The 19,600-nt window shown below is 38.8% G+C and overlaps 1 protein-coding gene across 1 annotated transcript in view; it reads left to right on the forward strand.

Annotated features, from left to right (window-relative positions):
* The window catches only part of SLC9B1 (solute carrier family 9 member B1), a 133,405-nt gene that overhangs the window by 34,642 nt on the left and 79,163 nt on the right, over positions 1–19,600 (forward strand). The window contains exons 4-8 of the mRNA XM_062199805.1: positions 1,005–1,081; positions 2,721–2,789; positions 3,790–3,925; positions 16,114–16,190; positions 18,214–18,349. Of these exons, the coding sequence (XP_062055789.1) occupies positions 1,005–1,081; positions 2,721–2,789; positions 3,790–3,925; positions 16,114–16,190; positions 18,214–18,349 (495 nt within the window). The remainder of the gene's footprint in view (positions 1–1,004; positions 1,082–2,720; positions 2,790–3,789; positions 3,926–16,113; positions 16,191–18,213; positions 18,350–19,600) is intronic.

The raw sequence follows: 19,600 nt of genomic DNA on the forward strand, positions 1-19,600 counted from the left end.
CATTGGGGGGTGAACCAACGGAAAAGGAAAATCTTTTTTTCTCTCTCTCACTGTCCACTCTGCCTGTCAAAAAAAAAAACTGCTAGAATTTCGCAAACAGTCAGTCTTAGGCTTTTCTTTGGAGACTTTTATGACTGATACAGCGTCATTGCATGTTACTAGTCTGTGCAGGTTTTTCTGTCTTTATGGTTAAAATTTGGAGTATCTGGACATGTATTCATTTCTTCTAGATTTTCCAATTTGTTGACATACAGTTATTCATAATAATCACTAATAATCCTTTGTATTTCTGTGGTATTAGCTTTAATGCCTACTTGTTACTTCTGTGATTTTATTTGGACTTTTTATTTTTTGGTTAGTCTAGCTGTAAGTATGTCACTTTTGTTTATCTTTTCAAAAACTAACTGATCTTGATATAACTAACTCGATCATTTAATATTTTTCTTCATTTCTTTCTGCTCTGATCTTTGTTATTTCTTTTGTTATATTAAATTGGTCTTTGGTTTGTTCTTTTCTACTTCTTGACTTGCATCATTACGCTGATTATTTGAAATAATAATTTCTTATGGCAGGGAAGTGTATCTGGTACCAATAGCTGTCCATCCTTCATATTTCATTTAAAATTTTTTGAAGTCTCATTCAGGAATGTGATTGAAGATAGAGAAAATCAGTGGTAGAAAATATCTCAAAATTTTAGTTCTATCCATGAAATAAAAGGACTGCAGTTTCTGATATTTTCTTTTGAAATTTTACCCATTATTATGAATTATTGGATATATAAATTCCTATATGATAATTTGAAAACATGCACATGGTTTGGATTAATAACTTTTAAAATGAATATGTGGAGCTGTTTTTGCTATAACCTTATCTGATTGACTGATAAAGCTTTATGATAATAATAATTTAAACATTAATGTCACATAACCATATTTGTTTTCATGTGGATGTATCATCCTGTTTTTGTTTTTGTTTTTTATACTTACAAATTATTTTTCTTCTAGATCTTAGCATGCACACCACAGAATCAAAAACTGAATCTTTGGATAATAAAGACTTTGTAACATCTACATCCACTGAGGTAAAAGTCTTAAAACTCCAATGTAATATATGATATAAAAGCCAGTCTGGGAGTGGGCACTTGGACTAGTGGTTAAGACACCAATCAAGGCATCCACATCCTGTATCAAAGTGCCTGGGTTTGATTCCTGGCTCCAGTTCCTGGAGAACTTGGGAGTCAGCATGTGATGATTCCTGTAGTTGGGTTCCTGCCACCTGTGTTGGAGGCTGAGATTGAGTACTCTGCCCCTGGCTTCAGTCAGGACAGCCATGGCTATTGTAGGCATTTGGAGAGTGAACTAGCAGATAAGAGACAGAGAGAAAATTAAAATCCATCTGATCTTAAAATTCATTTGGAATATTTGCTGTTGGTTAGTTTTCTGTTATATGTCTTAAAAATGTAAAGAAGTAATTTGAAATAGCTAGTTTAAATGAGTTTTGATATGAGTACGAAGGATGGAACAGATATAAAAGTGTTGAATGCAGAGTATTTTTTAGCTATTATAGTCAGATGTTAGGAATAAGAGAAACATTGCTTGTTACTTTTTGGTGTGTCTAGGAAAGACTTGGTCATTTATACTAATAGATACAAAGATGTAAAGACAACTCCATATTTATGAAAATGTTCTGTGTATTTGAGGAAACGCAATTTTTTAATTTTGTGTTTAAAATAAGTCAGTAAACTGTTGGTTTACTTTTTGCTAACAATAGGTGCTTATATTTAGAAATGCAAATTACCTATTTTTTAAAAATAGGAATTTATACAGTTCTTAAGTGCCAAAAAAGTCCTTTTTAAAAGTATTTTAGGGCCGGCACTGCGGCTCAATAGGCTAATCCTCCGCCTTGCGGCACCAGCACACCGGGTTCTAGTTCCGGTCGGGGTGCCGGATTCTGTCCCAGTTGCCCCTCTTCCAGTCCAGCTCTCTGCTGTAGTCCGGGAGTGCAGTGGAGGATGGCCCAAATCCTTGGGCCCTGCACCCCATGGGAAACCAGGAGAATCACCTGGCTCCTGGCTTTGGATCAGTATGATGTGCTGGCTGCAGCGCACTGGCTGCAGCAGCCATTGGAGGACGAACCAACGGCAAAGGAAGACCTTTCTCTCTGTCTCCCTCTCTCACTGTCCACTCTGCCTGTCAAAAATAAAAGAAAAAAAAAGTATTTTAGGACTGGTGCCGCAGCTCACTAGGCTAATCCTCCGCTTTGCGTCGCCAGTACCCCGGGTTCTAGTCCCGGATGAGGCGCCAGATTCTGTCCTGGTTGCTCCTCTTCTAGTCCAGCTCTCTGCTGTAGCCTGGGAGTGCAGTGGAGGATGGCCCAAGTCCTTGGGCCCTGCATCTGCATGGGAGACCAGGAGGAAGCACCTGGCTCCTGGCTTCGGATCAGCACAGCGCACAGGCCATAGCAGTCATTTGAGGGGTGAACCAACGGAAGGAAGACCTTTCTCTCTGTCTCTCTCTCTCTCTCTCTCACTGTCTAACTCTGCATGTCAAAATAAAAGTATTTTAAATATTCAGCATTACCTCTAACTACTTTCTTTACCTGTGCATAATTCATCTTAGTCTATGTTAACTTATTGGAAATTCTGAAATAATAAAACTTAACGTGTTTATTGTGTATTACCTTTCATCCACCCTAATAAAAGTTTGCCATTGTGTCTTTAGCCCTTTTACACAGTAACAGAATTTTCAGAAGCCTCTACAGCAGCACTCCAGCCACTCAGTTATGATCAGGTTTGAAAAACTTTGACCTTAAAGAGTTAAATTATTTTTGGCCACCATCTGCTTATGGTTTCTCTATCTCCCTGGTTACTGAGTGTTAACTTTTCCCTGCCTTAATCTGTCACTGCACGGTAATCTTTGTTTTATTTCCTGTATCAGTGTGATGTTCTCTCTCCAACTGCACTCACAATTTTATCAGTACACTCAAAATATTGGTGTGTGGAGGCACAGGATTTGGAGATATCTATTCCAGGATTAAACTCACCCCAGATTTTTGTTGTTATAAGTTGTAATTGTTTTTTGCATTGGGAGAAACTTCTCAATATTATCACAATCCAACAATTTCTTTTTTTTTCCAATTCAACAGTTTTCTAAGTAAACTAACTACCATTCAAAGGCCTGGAAAAATAAGATATACCTATAAACTATCTATATATATTATCAAGAATATTAGTGAAAGCATGCTTGATTTTCTGAGGACTTGACCTGTGTTTTTCTCATTTTTCCTTCAGTTATGTAAGTTTTCATGTGAAATGAATCCACATCGAATGATATTTTACCTGCTTTCCATTAAGTTGTGTTTCCATTTCACAGAAAGCTTTGGTGAATAATCTTTGGGAACTAGACAGATGACAAACACTTTTATTACTCTTTCACACTATTCATTATCTAAAATATCTTCAGGATTTCTTGGAAAATGCATATCATGAAAAAAACTGTGCATGGGTTTCATAAATTTTTACACCAAAATAAACTGATCTCTTAGTTCTATTTTTCCATGTACTTTTAACAGTACCCTTATACAGTAAATGGTAATTGAAAATGATGGAGAGTGCAGCCTGTAAAATGGTAAATCAAGATACCATGCAAACTGCACTGCTGTAACACCCAAATTCCTGCCAATATAGATCATGAATGTGAAAGCCTCCATGCAATGTTAATAGTAATGAGTTTAGTTATGAGGTTTAGTGATTTTAGTACACTCTTAAAAAATCTCCTTGTTTTACTTCAGATCCTCAGTGATCCTAACAGTAATGTATATGAAGAAACTATTCTGTCTACAACAGAGGAAATAGAACAACTGAAGAAAATGAGAATACACATTCCTGGTTCTCCACAAGGAGCATTGAATAAAATTATTACAAATGGTATGTGAAATAAGAAATCTAAGTGGAATCTGTATGGACAAAGTAAATATTCCCTTGAACTTTTCAAAAACAAAAGGAAAATAATGCTTAAAATGTCTTTAGTTTCATCTTTGCATGCCTTTTTCTATTAAATGTTTGGGATTTGAAGCAGCATAAATTAAAGATTATTATTTACAACTCATCTTGACACTTTAAAATTATTTTATTTTATTGAAGGAATGCAACTTCATGCATTTAATATATACAGATTTGGGAACATGAGGATTCTTTCCTCCCTACCCTCCTCCCACCACTACTCCCATCCTTTCTCCTCTTTCTTCCTTTCCAATTCTTATTTTTTACAGAGATAAATTTTTCAGGTAATTTCATATTCATAAAATTAATCCTATACTAAGTAGAGAGTTCTTTGATTAGTATGAAGAAAAAACAAAATTGTTCCTTGACAGTCAAGGCAAAGGCTGTTCAAAATCAATTCATCTTAAAGTGTCAGTTTCGCTCCTATAGAGTGTATTTTAGGTACTCTATTAGTTACCACAGATCAGAGAGACCATATGGTATTTGTCTTTTTTGACTGGCTTATTTCACTAAGCGTAATGGTTTTCATTTACATCCATTTTCCTGCAAATGAAAGGATTTCATTTTCTTTACCACTGTGTAGTATTCATAGTGTATATATATACTTTAATTTCTTTATCCAGTCCTCAATTGATGAACATCTGTGTTGATACCATATTTTAGCTATTGTAAATTGTGCTGAAATGAGCATGAGGGTACAAATCACTCTTTCATATGCTGATTTCATTTCCTTTGGATAAATTCCCAGGAGTGGGATGAGTGGGTCATATGGTAGGTCTGTATTCAGATTTCTGAGATATCTCCATATTGTCTTCCACAATGGCTGTACCAGTATACATCCCCACCAACAGTGGATTAAGGTACCCTTATTCCCACATCCTTGTGAGCATTTGTTTTTGTTCATTTCTCTGAGGGCCATTCTAATGGGGGTGAGGTGAAACTACATTGTGGTTTTGATTTGCATTTCTCTAATGGCTAGTGATTGTTAGCATTTCTTCATGTGTCTATTAGCCATTTGAATTTCCTCTCTTGAAAAATATCTGTTCAGGTCCTTTGACCATTTCTGGGCTAGGTTGTTCATTTTGTAGTTGTTGAGTTTCTTGAGCTCTTTATAGATTCTGGAGGTTAATCCTTAGTCAGTTTCTTAGTTTGCATTTCTCCCATTCTGTAGGTTGCCTCTTCACTTTGCTGAGTATTTCTTTTGCAGTGCAGAAGCTTCTCAGTATGATGTAATTTCACTTGTTAATTTTGGCTTTGATTGCCTGTACTTCTGGTGTCTTTTCCAAGAAGTCTTTCTCTATGCCAATGTCTTGTAGGGTTTCCCCAATGTTCCTAATAATTTGATGGTAACCTGTTGTAGATTTAGGTCTCTGATCCATTTTGAGTGGATTTTTGTGTCAGGTGTACAATAGGGGTCTTGTTTCATGCTTCTGCATGTAGAGATCCAGTTTTCCCAGCACCGTTTGTTAAAGAGACTGTCTTGGCTTGAGGGGTTGATTTTTTGCCCTTTTGTCAAAGACAAGTTGGTTGTAGGTGTGTGGTTTAATTGCTAGGGTTTCTATTATGTTCCATTGGTCTACACATCTGTTTTTGTGCCAGTACCAGGCTGTTTTGATAATAACTGCCCTGTAGTATGTCTCGAGGTCTGGTATTGTGATGCCTCCAGCTTTATTTTTATTGTTTAAGATTGCTTTAGATATTTGGGGCCTCTTGTGTTTCCATATGAATTTTAGCATCATTTTTTCTGTATCTGAGAAGAATGTTGTTGGTGTTTTGATTGGGATTTCATTGAAATATAAATTGCTTTCAGCAATAGGGGCATTTTGATTTTTTTTTTTTTTGACAGGCAGAGTGGACAGTGAGAGAGAGAGACAGAGAGAAAGGTCTTCCTTTGCTGCTGGTTCACCCTCCAATGGCTGCCACGGCTGGCGCGCTGCGGCCAGTGCACTGCGCTGATCCGAAGCCAGGAGCCAGGTGCTTATCCTGATCTCCAATGGGGTGCAGGGCCCAAGCACTTGGGCCATCCTCCACTGCACTCCTGGGCCACAGCAGAGAGCTATCCTGGAAGAGGGGCAACTGGGACAGAATCCGGTGCCCTGACCAGGACTAGAACCCGGTGTTCCAGCACTGCAAGGCGGAGTATTAGCCTTTTGAGCCACAGCACTGGCCAGTAGGGGCATTTTGAAGATGTTGTTTTCTCCAATCCATGAACAAGGGAGATTATTTCCACCTTTTTTGTATTCTTCTATTTCTTTCTTTAATGTCTTATAATTTTTATCATAGAGTTCTTTGACGTTCTTGGTTATTTCAAGGTACTTAAATTTTTCTGTAACTGCTGTGTATGGGATTAATTTTAGAAGATCTTTCTCAGCTATGTCATTGTCTGTGAATAAAAAAGCTATTGATTTTTATGTGTTGATTTTATATTGTGCTACTTTGCCAAACCCTTTTATGAGTTCCAATAGTCTTCACGGAGTCTTTTGGGTTCCTTATATATAGAATCATATCATCAGCAAATAGGGATAGTTTGACTTCTTTCCCCTATTTGTATCCCTTCAATTTCTTTTTCTTGCTTGATGGCTCTGGCTAAAGCTTCCAGAACTGTATTAAATAGCAAGTGGACATTCTTGTCTGGTTCCTGATCTTAATGGGATGTCTCTTATTTCTCCCCATTCAGTAAGATGCTGGCTGTGAGTCTGATATAAATTATTTTTATTATGTTGAGGAATGTTCCTTCTATACCAAGTTTGCTTAAGGTTTTCATCATAAAAGGGTGTTGAATTTTGTCAAAAGCTTTCTCTACATCTATTGAGATAATGATATGGTTTTTGGCTTTCACTTTTAAATGTGGTTTATCACATTTACTGATTTTTGGATGTTGAACCATCCCTGCATATCAGGGATAAATCCCACTTGGACCAGATGAATGATCTTTCTGATGTGTTGTTGGATTTGATTGGCTAGTTTTTTTGATGAGGATTTTTGCCATCTATGTTCATCATGGATTTGGTCTACAGTTCTCTTGATTTGTCATGTCTTTTTCTAGCTTGGGTATTAAGGTAATGCAGGCTTCATAGAAGGAGTTTGGGAGGATTCCTTCCTTTTCAATTGTTTTGAATAGTTTGAGAAGGATTAGGATTGGTTCTTCAAATGTCTGGTAGAATTCAGTAGTGAAGCTATCTGGACCTGAGCTTTTCTTTGTTGGAAGTGTCTTAATTAATCCATTCAATCTTAATTAATCTTAATTAATTCAATCTCTGTCTTGGTTATTATTCTGTTTAAGTGTTCTGTGTCTTCATGATTTAATTTAGGTAGGTGTATGTGTTCAAGAATCTATCCATTTCTTCTAAGTTTCCTGATTTATTTGCATACAGTTTTTTGTAGTAATTCCTGATGACCTGATGATTTTATTTCTGTGGTATCTATTGTTACATTTTCTTTTTTATCTCTGATTTTGTTGATTTGGGTCTTCTCCCTTTTTTTTCATCAGTTGGGCAAATAGTATGTCTATTTTTCCAAAAAAATAACTTCATTTCATGGATCTTTTATGTTGTTTTGGTTTCAATTTTGATTTTCAATTTTTTTGTTTCAATTTTGTTTATTTCTTCCTTAATTTTAATTATTTCTATCCTCCTACTGATTTGGGATTTGGTTTGTTGTGGTTTTTCTAGGTACTTCAGATGTATTGACAGCTCATTTACTTGGTGATTTTCCAGTTTCTAGATGTAGACACTAATTGCTATAAATTTCCCTCTTAACACTGCTTTTGCTATATCCCATAAGTTTTTTTTTAACTTTTATTTAATGAATATAAATTTCCAAAGTGCAGCTTATGGATTACAATGGCTTCCCCCCCCCCCCACCAAACTTCCTTCCCACCCGCAACCCTCCCCTTTCCCGCTCTCTCTCCCCTTCCATTCACGTCAAGATTCATTTTCAATTCTCTTTATATACAGAAGATCAGTTTAGTATATATTAAGTAAAGATTTCAACAGTTTGCCCTCACATAGTAACACAAAGTGAAAAATACTGTTGGAGTACTAGTTATAGCATTAAATCACAATGTACAGCACATTAAGGACAGAGATCCTACAAGATATTTTTTTAAAAATTGATTAATTTTCTATGCAATTTCCAATTTAAAACCAAGGTTTTTTTTTTTCATTTTCAATTATCTTTATATACGGAAGATCGACTCAGTATATACTAAGTAAGGATTTCATCAGTTTGCACCCACACAGAAACACAAAGTGTATAATGCTGTTTCAGTACTAGTTATAGCATTACTTCACATTGGACATCACATTAAGGACAGAATCCCACATGAGACGAAAGTACACAGTGACTCCTGCTGTTGATTTAACAATTTGACACTCTTGTTTATGCGTCAGTAATCTCCCTAGGCTCTAGTCATGAGTTGCCAAGGCTATGGAAGCCTTTTGAGTTTGCCGACTTAGATCTGATTCCAACAGGGTCATAGTCAAAGTGGAAGTTCTCTCCTCCCTTCAGAGAAAGGTTCCTCCTTTTATGGCCCCGTTCTTTCCACTGGGATCTCACTCGCAGAGATCTTTCATTTAGGTCTTCTTTTTTTTTTTTCCCCAGAGTGCCTTGGTTTTCCCTGCCTGAAATACTCTCATGGGCTCTTGAGCCAGATCTGAATGCCTTAAGGGCTGATTCTGAGGCCAGAGTGCTATTTAGGACATCTGCTATTCTGTGTATCCCATAAGTTTTGATATGAGGTATTGTTACCTTCATTTGTTTACAAAATTTTTTTTATTTCTCTTTTGATTTCTTTTATTACCCACTGTTCATATAGGAGCATACTGTTCAGTCTCCATGTATTTGCATATGTTCTTGAGATTTTTGAGTTGTTGGTTTCTAACTTTAATCCATTGTGATCAGCGAAGGTGCGTGGTATAATTTTGCATTTTTTGAATTTTCTGAGGCTTGCTTTATGGCCTAGTATATGGTCTAACCTAGAGAAACTTCCATGCACTGCTGAGAAAAATGTTTATTCTGCCACTGTGGGGTGAAAGTTCTATAGATATCAGGTCCATTTGGTTCATAGTGTCAATTAGCTCTGTTGTTTCTTTGTTGATTTTCTGTTTGATTGATCTATCCAGTGATGAAAGTGGGGTGTTGAAGTCCCCCATTACTATTGTATTGAAGTCAGTATATGTCTCTCTTTAGATCTGTTAACAGATCTACATAGCCAGGTGCCCCATAGTTGGGTGCATATATACTTATTATTGTCACATCTTCTTATTGTATTGATCCCTTGATCATTATATCATATCCTCCTTTAAACAGTTTTGCATTAAAGTCTATTTTGTTTGATATTAGGATGGCTACACCTGGCATTTTTTCTTTCTATTAGCATGGAGTATCTTTTTCCATCCTTTCACTTTCAGTCTATGTGTACCTTTGTTGGTGTGGTGTGTTTCTTGTAGGAAGCAAATAGATGAATCTTGTTTTTTAATCCATTCAGCCAGTTTCTATCTTTTAACTGGAGAGTTGAGGCCATTTATATGCAAGGTAACTATTGATAAGTAACCACTTGGCCCTGCCATTTTTCCGTGAACATTCCTATCATTTGGATTTCTTTTGTATTTTCACTGGGGGATTTTCTGTCTTCATTTTCTTTCATGATGATGGCTTTCTTTCTGTGTTTCTATGTGTAACACATCCTTAATCATCATTTGTAGGGCTGGACAAGTAGTGACAAATTCTTTGAATTTCTATTTGTATGGAAGGTCTTTATTTCACCTTTATTCGTGCATGAGAACTTTGCAGAGTACAGTATTCTGGATTGACAGGTTTTTTTCTCTTAATATTTGGACTATATCTTGCCATTGTCTTCTAGCTTGTAGGTTTTCTGATGAGAAGTCAGCTGTGAGTCTAATTAGAGATCCTCTGAAAGTTATCTAGCATTTCTCTCATGCATATTTTAGAATCTTCTCTTTTTAGATTTATTTATTTATTTGAACATCAGAGTTACGCAGAGACAGAAAGAGAGGCAGAGAGAGAGAGAGAGAGAGAGAGAGAGAGAGAGATGTCTTCCATCTACTTTTTTGCTCCCCAATTGGCTGCAACGGCTGGATCTGTGCAGATCTGAAACCTGGAGCCAGGAGCTTCCTCTAGGTCTCCATGAAGGTGCAGGAGCCCAAGGACTTTGGCCATCTTCTACTGCTTTCCCAGGCTATAGCAGAGAGCTGGATCAGAAAAGGAGAAGCTGGGATTCGTACCAGTGCCCATATGAGATGCTGGCACTGCAGACATCAGCTTTACCTGCTATGCCATAGCACCAGCCCCTACTATCTTTTCTTTATGCTTTACTGTGGAAAGTTTTATTTCTTTGTGTAGTGGTGAAGATCTTTTCTGGTGATATCTGTTAGTAGTTTTGTGTGTTTGCTGCACTTGGACATTCTTTCTTTCTCCAAGTTAGGGAAGTTTTCTGTAATTATTTCACTAACTATGCCTTCTATCCCTTTCTCTTTTTTCCATGCCTTCATGCACTCCTAAGGTTTGTATGTTGGGTCTTTGGTAGTATCCCATAGATCTCCAACAATGTTTTTTTAGTTTTCTAATTTCTTTCTGTTGTTTTTGGTCTGACTGTAAAATTTCCAGAGGTTTGTCTTCTAGCTGGGATATTCTTCCTTTGCTTCAGCAACTTCATTGTTAAGACTTTCTACTGAATTTTTATTTGATCTATTGAATTCTCATTTCTAGTATTTTATTTTTACTTTTCTTTAAGATCTCAATTCCATGGGAAAAATTTTCATTCATATCATATATAGTTTTCTTTAGTTCATGAATTGCTTCTGATTGCTTCTGAGTAATCTGATGATTTATTTTTTGAATTCCATTTCTGGCACTTCCTTGATCTCTTCATCTTCACATTCTAATATTGAAATGTTGTGGTGTTCATTTAGGAGGCTCATAGTGTCTTCCTCATTTCTTGTTTCTTGAATTTTTGCTTTTTTTCAGCATAGAATTTTTTTCTTTTTTTGGTCTGATGGCTTTTGTCTGTGGCTTAGTGTGATGTCTACACTTTCAGTGAATACTAAGAGGTATGTGCTGGGTGTGGCCAGAGTACTCCTTTCAGTGCTCCGGGGTAGGGTGAGTATCCGGGGTAACACCCCAGTTGGGCATGATAGCTCTCCTCTGGTTAACTGGATGAAGAGGAATGGTCACCTCGTTGGTGCTACCAGCCTTTCTCCCAGCTAAGGAACACCCAGGTGTTAATCCCCAGTGAGCTCAGCATTCATGTGTACCACTTCACAAGCTGCACTTTTGATCTGTTGTGTCTTTCCTGTGAGCACAGTTCCCTCTGTTTTGAGCTGCTATAGGCAACTGAGGAGCTTGGAGAGTGCGGACAAGTGCTCTGTGGTTGCCCAGGAGCTAGCCACACTCTTTCTTCTCTTATACAGTCACTGTTTTCTCAAACTTAGCTCCCAGATCTCTCCAGATCATTGAATGCCAGTGCTGCCACTCTGCCCATTCTAGCCAATCCTGGCTATAAGGAAATTAAGGTGTTCCCAGAGCTGCTGTCTATGTGTGGTCCTGCTTAGATCTGTGGTTCCCAGGCACACAAAGTTCTCAGGCACCTGCTGCAGCCCTGCTCACTTCTTAATTGTGCTGGGCATGTAGGAGAGTACCGCAGGCAGCACTTCCCCTCCACAGGAACAGTTCTCCCTCTCCTCCTGTTGCTGGACAACTGGCAGGATGCACCTGGCATCGGTTTCTTCAGAATTGCTTCCACCCTCACTGACTGGGTGGAAGGCAACCCCAGTTATTGCTGGGTGGGAGCTGGGGTGGCTGCTACCTGCCTGTGTCTAAAAACGTCACTAGCCCTCCCCCGCTGGCTGCAGGTCTCTGCTGTTGCAGGGAGAGGGGAGGGAGAGAGAAATGCTACCTTTTTAGAATATTGATCTCGACTGCATAAATCAGACCATCCTGTCACTGTTCCGCCATCTTGGAACCCCCCAACACTTTTTTTAAGTTAGGAATAACATTATCCATCTGGCTGTGTGCTGGTTCTTACTAAAATTAGGCCTCAAATGTTAAAACAGCAGCTATCCAGCAAAGAGTACTATAAAGTCGCTTTCCCAAGAAATTTTTTTTTAATTTATTTTATTTATATGAAAAGCAGAGTTACAGACAGGGCAGGAGGGAGATGCAGGAAGAGAGGGGTCTTACATTCACTGGTTTACTACCCGGATGGCCACAATGGACAGAGCTCGGCCGTGCTGAAGCCAGGAGGCAGGAGCTTCATCCACATCTCCCACATGGATGCAAGGGCCCAAAGACTTGGGCTGTCCTCCAGTGCTGCTGCTACTGCACATCAGCAAGGAGCTAGACCAGATATGGAGTGGCTGGGACTCGAACCAGCAGCCATATGCCAACATTTCAGGCAGCAGCTTAACCTGTTTCAACATAACAGCAGCCACATCACAACAGATTTTTGTATGTTGTTTTGTATCTAGCAACTTTACTGAATTCATCAATTCTAAGTTTTTTGTTGGAGTCTTTAAGTTTTCCTATATTTGAAGTTATGTCATTTGCAAACAAGTATAATTTGACTTTCACTCTTCCTGCTTGCATGCTTTTTTTCCTCTTACCTGATTGCTCAGGCTAAGACTCCCATTACCACATTTAATAAGAGTGGCAGAAATGGACATCCTCCTGTTATTTCAAATCTTAGAGGAAGCACTTTCAGCTTTCACCATTCAGTATTACCTGGGCTGTGATTTTTCATGGATAGTCTTCATTATACTGAGACATACATCTTCTATACTTAATTTATCTAGTACTTTTCTGCATCATTGAGGTGATCACGTGTTTTCTGTTCTTTGGTGACTTTTTTTTTATTTAAATATTTATTTGAAAAGCAGAGTTAAAGAGAGACAGGGGACAGGGAGAGAGATCTTCCACCTGCTGATTCAGTCCTCAAATGGCTGCAACTGCCAGAGCTGGGTAAGCCAAAGCCAGGCGCCTGGAACTCCATCTGGATTTCCCATGTGGGTAGCAGCGGCTCAAGTACTTGGGCCGTCTTCTGCTGCTTTCCCAGGAAATATGCAGGGAGGTAGATCAGAAGTGGGGCAGCCACGTGGCTTAACAGGCTAATCCTCCGCCTTGCGGCGCCGGCACACCAGGTTCTAGGCCCGGTTGGGGCGCCGGATTCTATCCCGGTTGCCCCTCTTCCAGGCCAGCTCTCTGCTATGGCCCAGGAAGGCAGTGGAGGATGGCCCAAGTGCTTGGGCCCTGCACCCGCATGGGAGACCAGGAGAAGCACCTGGTACCTGGCTTCGGATCAGCAAGATGCGCCGGCCACAGCGGCCATTGGAGGGTGAACCAATGGCAAAAAGGAAGACCTTTCTCTCTCTCTCTCACTATCCACTCTGCCTGTCAAAAAAAAAAAAAAAAAGGAAGTGGGGCAGTCATATGGGATCCTGGCGTCATAGGTGGCAGCTTAACCCGCTGTGCCACAACACTGGCCACCTTTGTAATGTTTTTCATTTATTAATTTGCATGTATTAAAGCATCCTTGTATCTCTGGGATAATCCCATTTGATTGTGGTGTATGGTCTTTTTTATGTTCTGTTGGATTCAATGTGCATTTTTTTCTTTTTTCTTTAAGGATTTTTTTATCAAGGTTCATTGTGGGCATTGGTCTATAGTTTTCTTTGGTTGCTGAGTCTTGTCCAGTAATACTAGCCTCATATGATACGTTTGGAAACATTCTTTCAATTTTGGGGGATAGAGAATAGGTATGAGTTCTTTTAAAAGTTTGCTAGAGGGGCCAGCACTGGGGCGTAGTGAGTAAAGCCACCACTTGCAGTGGCAGTATCCCATATGGGCACTGGTTCGAGACCCAGTTACTCTTCTTCAGATCCAGCTCTCTGATATAGCCTGGGAAAACAGAAGAAAATGGCCCAGGTCATTGTGCCCCTATACCCATGTGGGAAACCTGGAAGAAACTCAGGGCTCCTGGCTTCAGATCCACCCAGCTCCTGCTGTCACAGCCATTTGGGGAGTGAACCAGCGATGGAAGATTCTCTTTCTTTCTCTCTCTCTCTCTCTCCCTCCCTCCCTCTCTCCCTCTCTCCGCCTCTGCCTCTCTGTAGCTCTGCCTTTAAAATAAATAAATAAATAAATCTTCAAAAAACATGTTTGATAGAGAGTTGCTGTGGCACGGTAGGCTAAGCCTCTTCCTATGGTGCCAGCATCCCATATGGGTGCCAGTTTCTATCATGGGTGCTGTTCTTCAGAGCCAGCTCTCTGCTATGGTCTGGGAAAGCAGTGGAAGATGGTCCAAGTGCTTGGGCCACTGTACCTATGTGAGAGACCAGAAGAATCTCCTGGCTCATATATTTGGACTGGCCCATCTCCTGCCATTGTGGCCATTTGGGGAAGCAACCAGGTGATGGAAGACCTTTCTCTCTGTCTCTCCTTCTCTCTTTCTGCAACTCTCTCAAATAAAAAATAAAATCTTTAAAAAAAAATTTGCTTGAATTTAGCTGTGAAACAGTAAGTCCTAGGCCTTTCTTTGGGGACTTTTTAGGACTGATACAGCTTCATTGCATGTTACTGGTCTGTGTAGGTTTTCTCTATGGTTCAGTTTTGGGAGGTATCTGGAAATGTACCCATTTCTTCTAAATTTTCCAATTTGTTGACAGACAGTTGTTCATAATAATCACTAATAATCTTTTGTATATCTGTGGTATTAGCTTTAAAGCCTATTTGTTACATCTGTGATTTTAATAGGACCTTTTTTTTCTTGGTTAGTCTAGCTGTAAGTATGTCACTTTTGTTTATCTTTTCAAAAACTTTTTTCCTTGATCTTTTATATATTTTTTCTTCATTTCTCTCTGCTCTGATCTTTGTTATTTCTTTTGTTATATTAAATTGGTCTTTAGTTTGTTCTTACTTTTCTACTTCCTTGACTTGCATCATTATGCTGATTATTTGAAATAATAATTTCTTTTTTTTTTTTTTTTTTTGATACGCAGAGTGGACAATGAGAGAGAGACAGAGAGAAAGGTCTTCCTTTACCGTTGGTCCACCCCCCAATGGCCACTGCAGCTGGCACGCTGCGGCCGAGGCATCGCGCTGATCTGAAGCCAGGAGCCAGGTGCTTCCCCTGGTCACCCATGCGGGTGCAGGGCCCAAGGACCTGTGCCGTCCTCCACTGCACTGCCGGGCCACAGCAGAGAGCTAGACTGGAAGAGGAGCAACCAGGACAGAATCCAGCACCCCGACCGGGACTAGAACCCGGTATGACGGCACCGCAGGTGGAGGATTAGCCTATTGAGCCGCGGTGCCGGCTGAAATAATAATTTCTTATGGCAGGGAAGTGTATCTAGTACCAATAGCTGTCCATCCTTCATATTTCATTTAAAATTTTTTGAAGTCTCATTCATGAATGTGATTGAAGATAGAGAAAATCAGTGGTAGAAAATATCTCAAAATTCTAGTTCTATCCATGAAATAAAAAGACTACAGTTTCTGATATTTTCTTTTGAAACTTTGTCCATTATTATGAATTATTGGATATATTAAATTTCTATATGATGGGGCCATCACCGTGGCTCACTTGGTTAATCCTCCGCCTGTGGCGCCGGCATCCCATATGGGCACCGGGTTCTAGTCCCTCCTCTTCCAGTCCAGCTCTCTGCTGTGGCCCAGGAGGGCAGAGTAGGATGTCCCAAGTCTTTGGGCTCTTGCAACCTCATGGGAGACCAGGAAGAGGCACCTGGCTCCTGGCTTTTGATCAGTGCAGCGCCGGCTGTCGCGGCCATTTGGGGAGTGAACCAATGGAAGGAAGACCTTTCTCTCTGTCTCTCTCTCACTGTCTATAACTCTACCTGTCAAATAAAATTTTTTTTTAATTCCTATATGATAATTTGAAAACATGCACATGGTTTGGGTTAATAACTTTTAAAATGAATATGTGGAGCTGTTTTTGCTATAACCTTATCTGATTGACTGATAAAGCTTTATGATAATAATAATTTAAACATTAATGTCACATAACCATATTTGTTTTCATGTGGATGTATCATCCTGTTTTTGTTTTTGTTTTTTATACTTACAAATTATTTTTCTTCTAGATCTTAGCATGCACACCACAGAATCAAAAACTGAATCTTTGGATAATAAAGACTTTGTAACATCTACATCCACTGAGGTAAAAGTCTTAAAACTCCAATGTAATATATGATATAAAAGCCAGTCTGGGAGTGGGCACTTGGACTAGTGGTTAAGACACCAATCAAGGCATCCACATCCTGTATCAAAGTGCCTGGGTTTGATTCCTGGCTCCAGTTCCTGGAGAACTTGGGAGTCAGCATGTGATGATTCCTGTAGTTGGGTTCCTGCCACCTGTGTTGGGAGGCTGAGATTGAGTACTCTGCCCCTGGCTTCAGTCAGGACAGCCATGGCTATTGTAGGCATTTGGAGAGTGAACTAGCAGATAAGAGACAGAGAGAAAATTAAAATCCATCTGATCTTAAAATTCATTTGGAATATTTGCTGTTGGTTAGTTTTCTGTTATATGTCTTAAAAATGTAAAGAAGTTAATTTGAAATAGCTAGTTTAAATGAGTTTTGATATGAGTACGAAGGATGGAACAGATATAAAAGTGTTGAATGCAGAGTATTTTTTAGCTATTATAGTCAGATGTTAGGAATAAGAGAAACATTGCTTATTACTTCTTGTTATGGCTAGGAAAAAACTTGGTATTTTAAACGAATAGATGTAAAGGCGACTCCATATTTATGAAAATGTTCTGTATATTTGAGGAAACTCAAGTTTTTATTTTTGTGTCTAGAGTATTCAGTAAATCCGTTGTGGTATAGTTTTAGGTAATAATAACTGCTTATATTTAGAAATGCAAATTGCCTATTTTTAAAAAATATTTAGAAATGCAAATTGCCTATTTTTAAAAAGTAGAGATTTATACAGTTCTTAAGGGCCAATAAAGTCCCCTTTTAAAAGTTTTTTAAATATTCAGCATTACCTGTAACTTTACTTTTTCTTTACCTATGAATAATTCATCTTAGTCTATGTTAACTTATTGGAAAATTCTGAAATAATAAAACTTAACGTGTTTGTTGTGTATTACCTTTCATCCACCCTAATAAAAGTTTGCCATTGTGTCTTTAGCCCTTTTACACAGTAACAGAATTTTCAGAAGCCTCTACAGCAGCACTCCAGCCACTCAGTTATGATCAGGTTTGAAAAAACTTTGACCTTAAAGAGTTAAATTATTTTTGGCCACCATCTGCTTATGGTTTCTCTATCTCCCTGGTTACTGAGTGTTAACTTTTCCCTGCCTTAATCTGTCACTGCACGGTAATCTTTGTTTTATTTCCTGTATCAGTGTGATGTTCTCTCTCCAACTGCACTCACAATTTTATCAGTACACTCAAAATATTGGTGTGTGGAGGCACAGGATTTGGAGATATCTATTCCAGGATTAAACTCACCCCAGATTTTTGTTGTTATAAGTTGTAATTGTTTTTTGCATTGGGAGAAACTTCTCAATATTCTCACAATCCAACAATTTCTTTTTTTTTTTTCCAATTCAACAGTTTTCTAAGTAAACTAACTACCATTCAAAGGCCTGAAAAAATAAGATATACCTATAAACTATCTAAATATATTACCAAGAATATTAGTGAAAGCATGCTTGAATTTCTAAAGACTCGACCTTTTTTTTTTATGTTTCCTTCAGTTATATAAGTTTTTCATATGAAATGAAATAAGGTCCGCCATTTAAGTTGCTTTGGTGGAATAATCTTTGGGAACTAGACAGAAAATGAACACTTTTATTACTCTATCACACTGATTCATTATCTAAAATGTCTTCAGGATTTCTTGGAAAATGCATATCATGAAAAAAAACTGTGCATGGGTTTCATAAATTTTTACACCAAAAATAAACTGATCTCTTAATTTCTATTTTTCCATGTACTTTTAAACAGTACCCTTATACAGTAAATGGTAATTGGAAAATGATGGAGAGTGCAGCCTGTAAAATGGTAAATCAAGATACCATCCAAACTGCACTGCTGTAACACCCAAATTCCTGCCAATATAGATCATGAATGTGAAAGCCTCCATGCAATGTTAATAGTAATAATATGAGTTTAGTTATGAGGTTTAGTGATTTTAGTACACTCTTAAAAAATCTCCTTGTTTTACTTCAGATCCTCAGTGATCCTAACAGTAATGTATATGAAGAAACTATCCTGTCAAAAACAGAGGAAACAAAACCACAGAAGAAAATGAGAATGCACATTCCTTGTCCTGTAAAAGGAACATTGAATAAAATCATTACAAATGGTATGTGAAATAAGAAATCTAAGTGGAATCTGTATGGACAAAGTAAATATTCCTTTGAACTTTTCAAAAGCAAAAGCAAAATAATGTTTTAAAAAGTCTATAGTTTCGGCCGGCGTCCTGGCTCAGTAGGCTAATCCTCCGCCTTGCGGCGCCGGCACACCGGGTTCTAGTCCCGGTCGGCGGGCACCGATCCTGTCCCGGTTGCCCCCTCTTCCAGGCCAGCTCTCTGCTGTGGCCAGGAAATGCGGTGGAGGATGGCCCAAGGTGCTTGGGCCCTGCACCCCCATGGGAAACCAGGAAAAGCGACCTGGCTCCTGCCATCGGAACAGGCGCAGTGCGCCCGGCCGCAGCGCACTACCGCGGCGGCCATTGGAGGGTGAACCAATGGCAAAAGGAAGACCTTTCTCTCTGTCTCTCTCTCACTGTCCACTCTGCCTGTCAAAAAAAAAAAAAAAAAGTCTATAGTTTCATTTTGCATGCCTTTTTATGTTAAATGTTTGCGGGATTAGTGTATTCGCTTCGGCAGCACATATACTAAAATGTTTGGGATTAGAAGCAGCATAAATTAAAGATTTTTATTTTACAACCCACCTTGACACTTATTTTTAAGGTAGTAAGAACTTTATCCACCTGACCATATGCAGGTTCTTATAAAAATTAGGCCTCAAATTTTAAAACAGCAACTTCCATGCAAAGAATTCTATAAAGTTGCTTTCCCATGAAAATTTTTTAAAAGAGTTATTTTATTTATTTGAAAGGCAGAGTTACAGAAAGAGAGGGAGGAAGGGAGAGACAAAGAGAGAGAGAGGTCTTTCATCCACTGGTTCACTCCCCAAATGGCTGCAACAGCCAGGACTGGGCCTGGCTGAAGCCAGGAGCCCGAAACTTCTTCTGGATCTCCCACATGGGTGCAGGGGCTCAAGGACTTGGGTCATCTTCCACTGCTTTTCCAGATGAACCAACAGGGAGCTATATCAGAAGTTTAACAACCAGGACTCAACTGGCACCCACATGGCATGTGGGCACTGGCAGGCGGCGACTTTACCCACTACGCTCCTGCACTGGCCCAATCTCATGAAAATTTTAAATCCTTTCATTGTCACTAAATATTTTTTGTATGTTTCCTTGTTTTTTTACTAATTATTCTATTTGATTAAACTTAAGAAAGAGAAAGATATTTTGACCTCAAGAAGTATAAGCCTATAGAGAACAAAACTAAATATGATGAAGGATAAGTAACATTTTCTAAAA

The sequence above is a fragment of the Lepus europaeus genome, chromosome 8 (assembly GCF_033115175.1).
Source record: "Lepus europaeus isolate LE1 chromosome 8, mLepTim1.pri, whole genome shotgun sequence".
In the NCBI taxonomy this organism is placed as follows: Eukaryota; Metazoa; Chordata; class Mammalia; order Lagomorpha; family Leporidae; genus Lepus; species Lepus europaeus.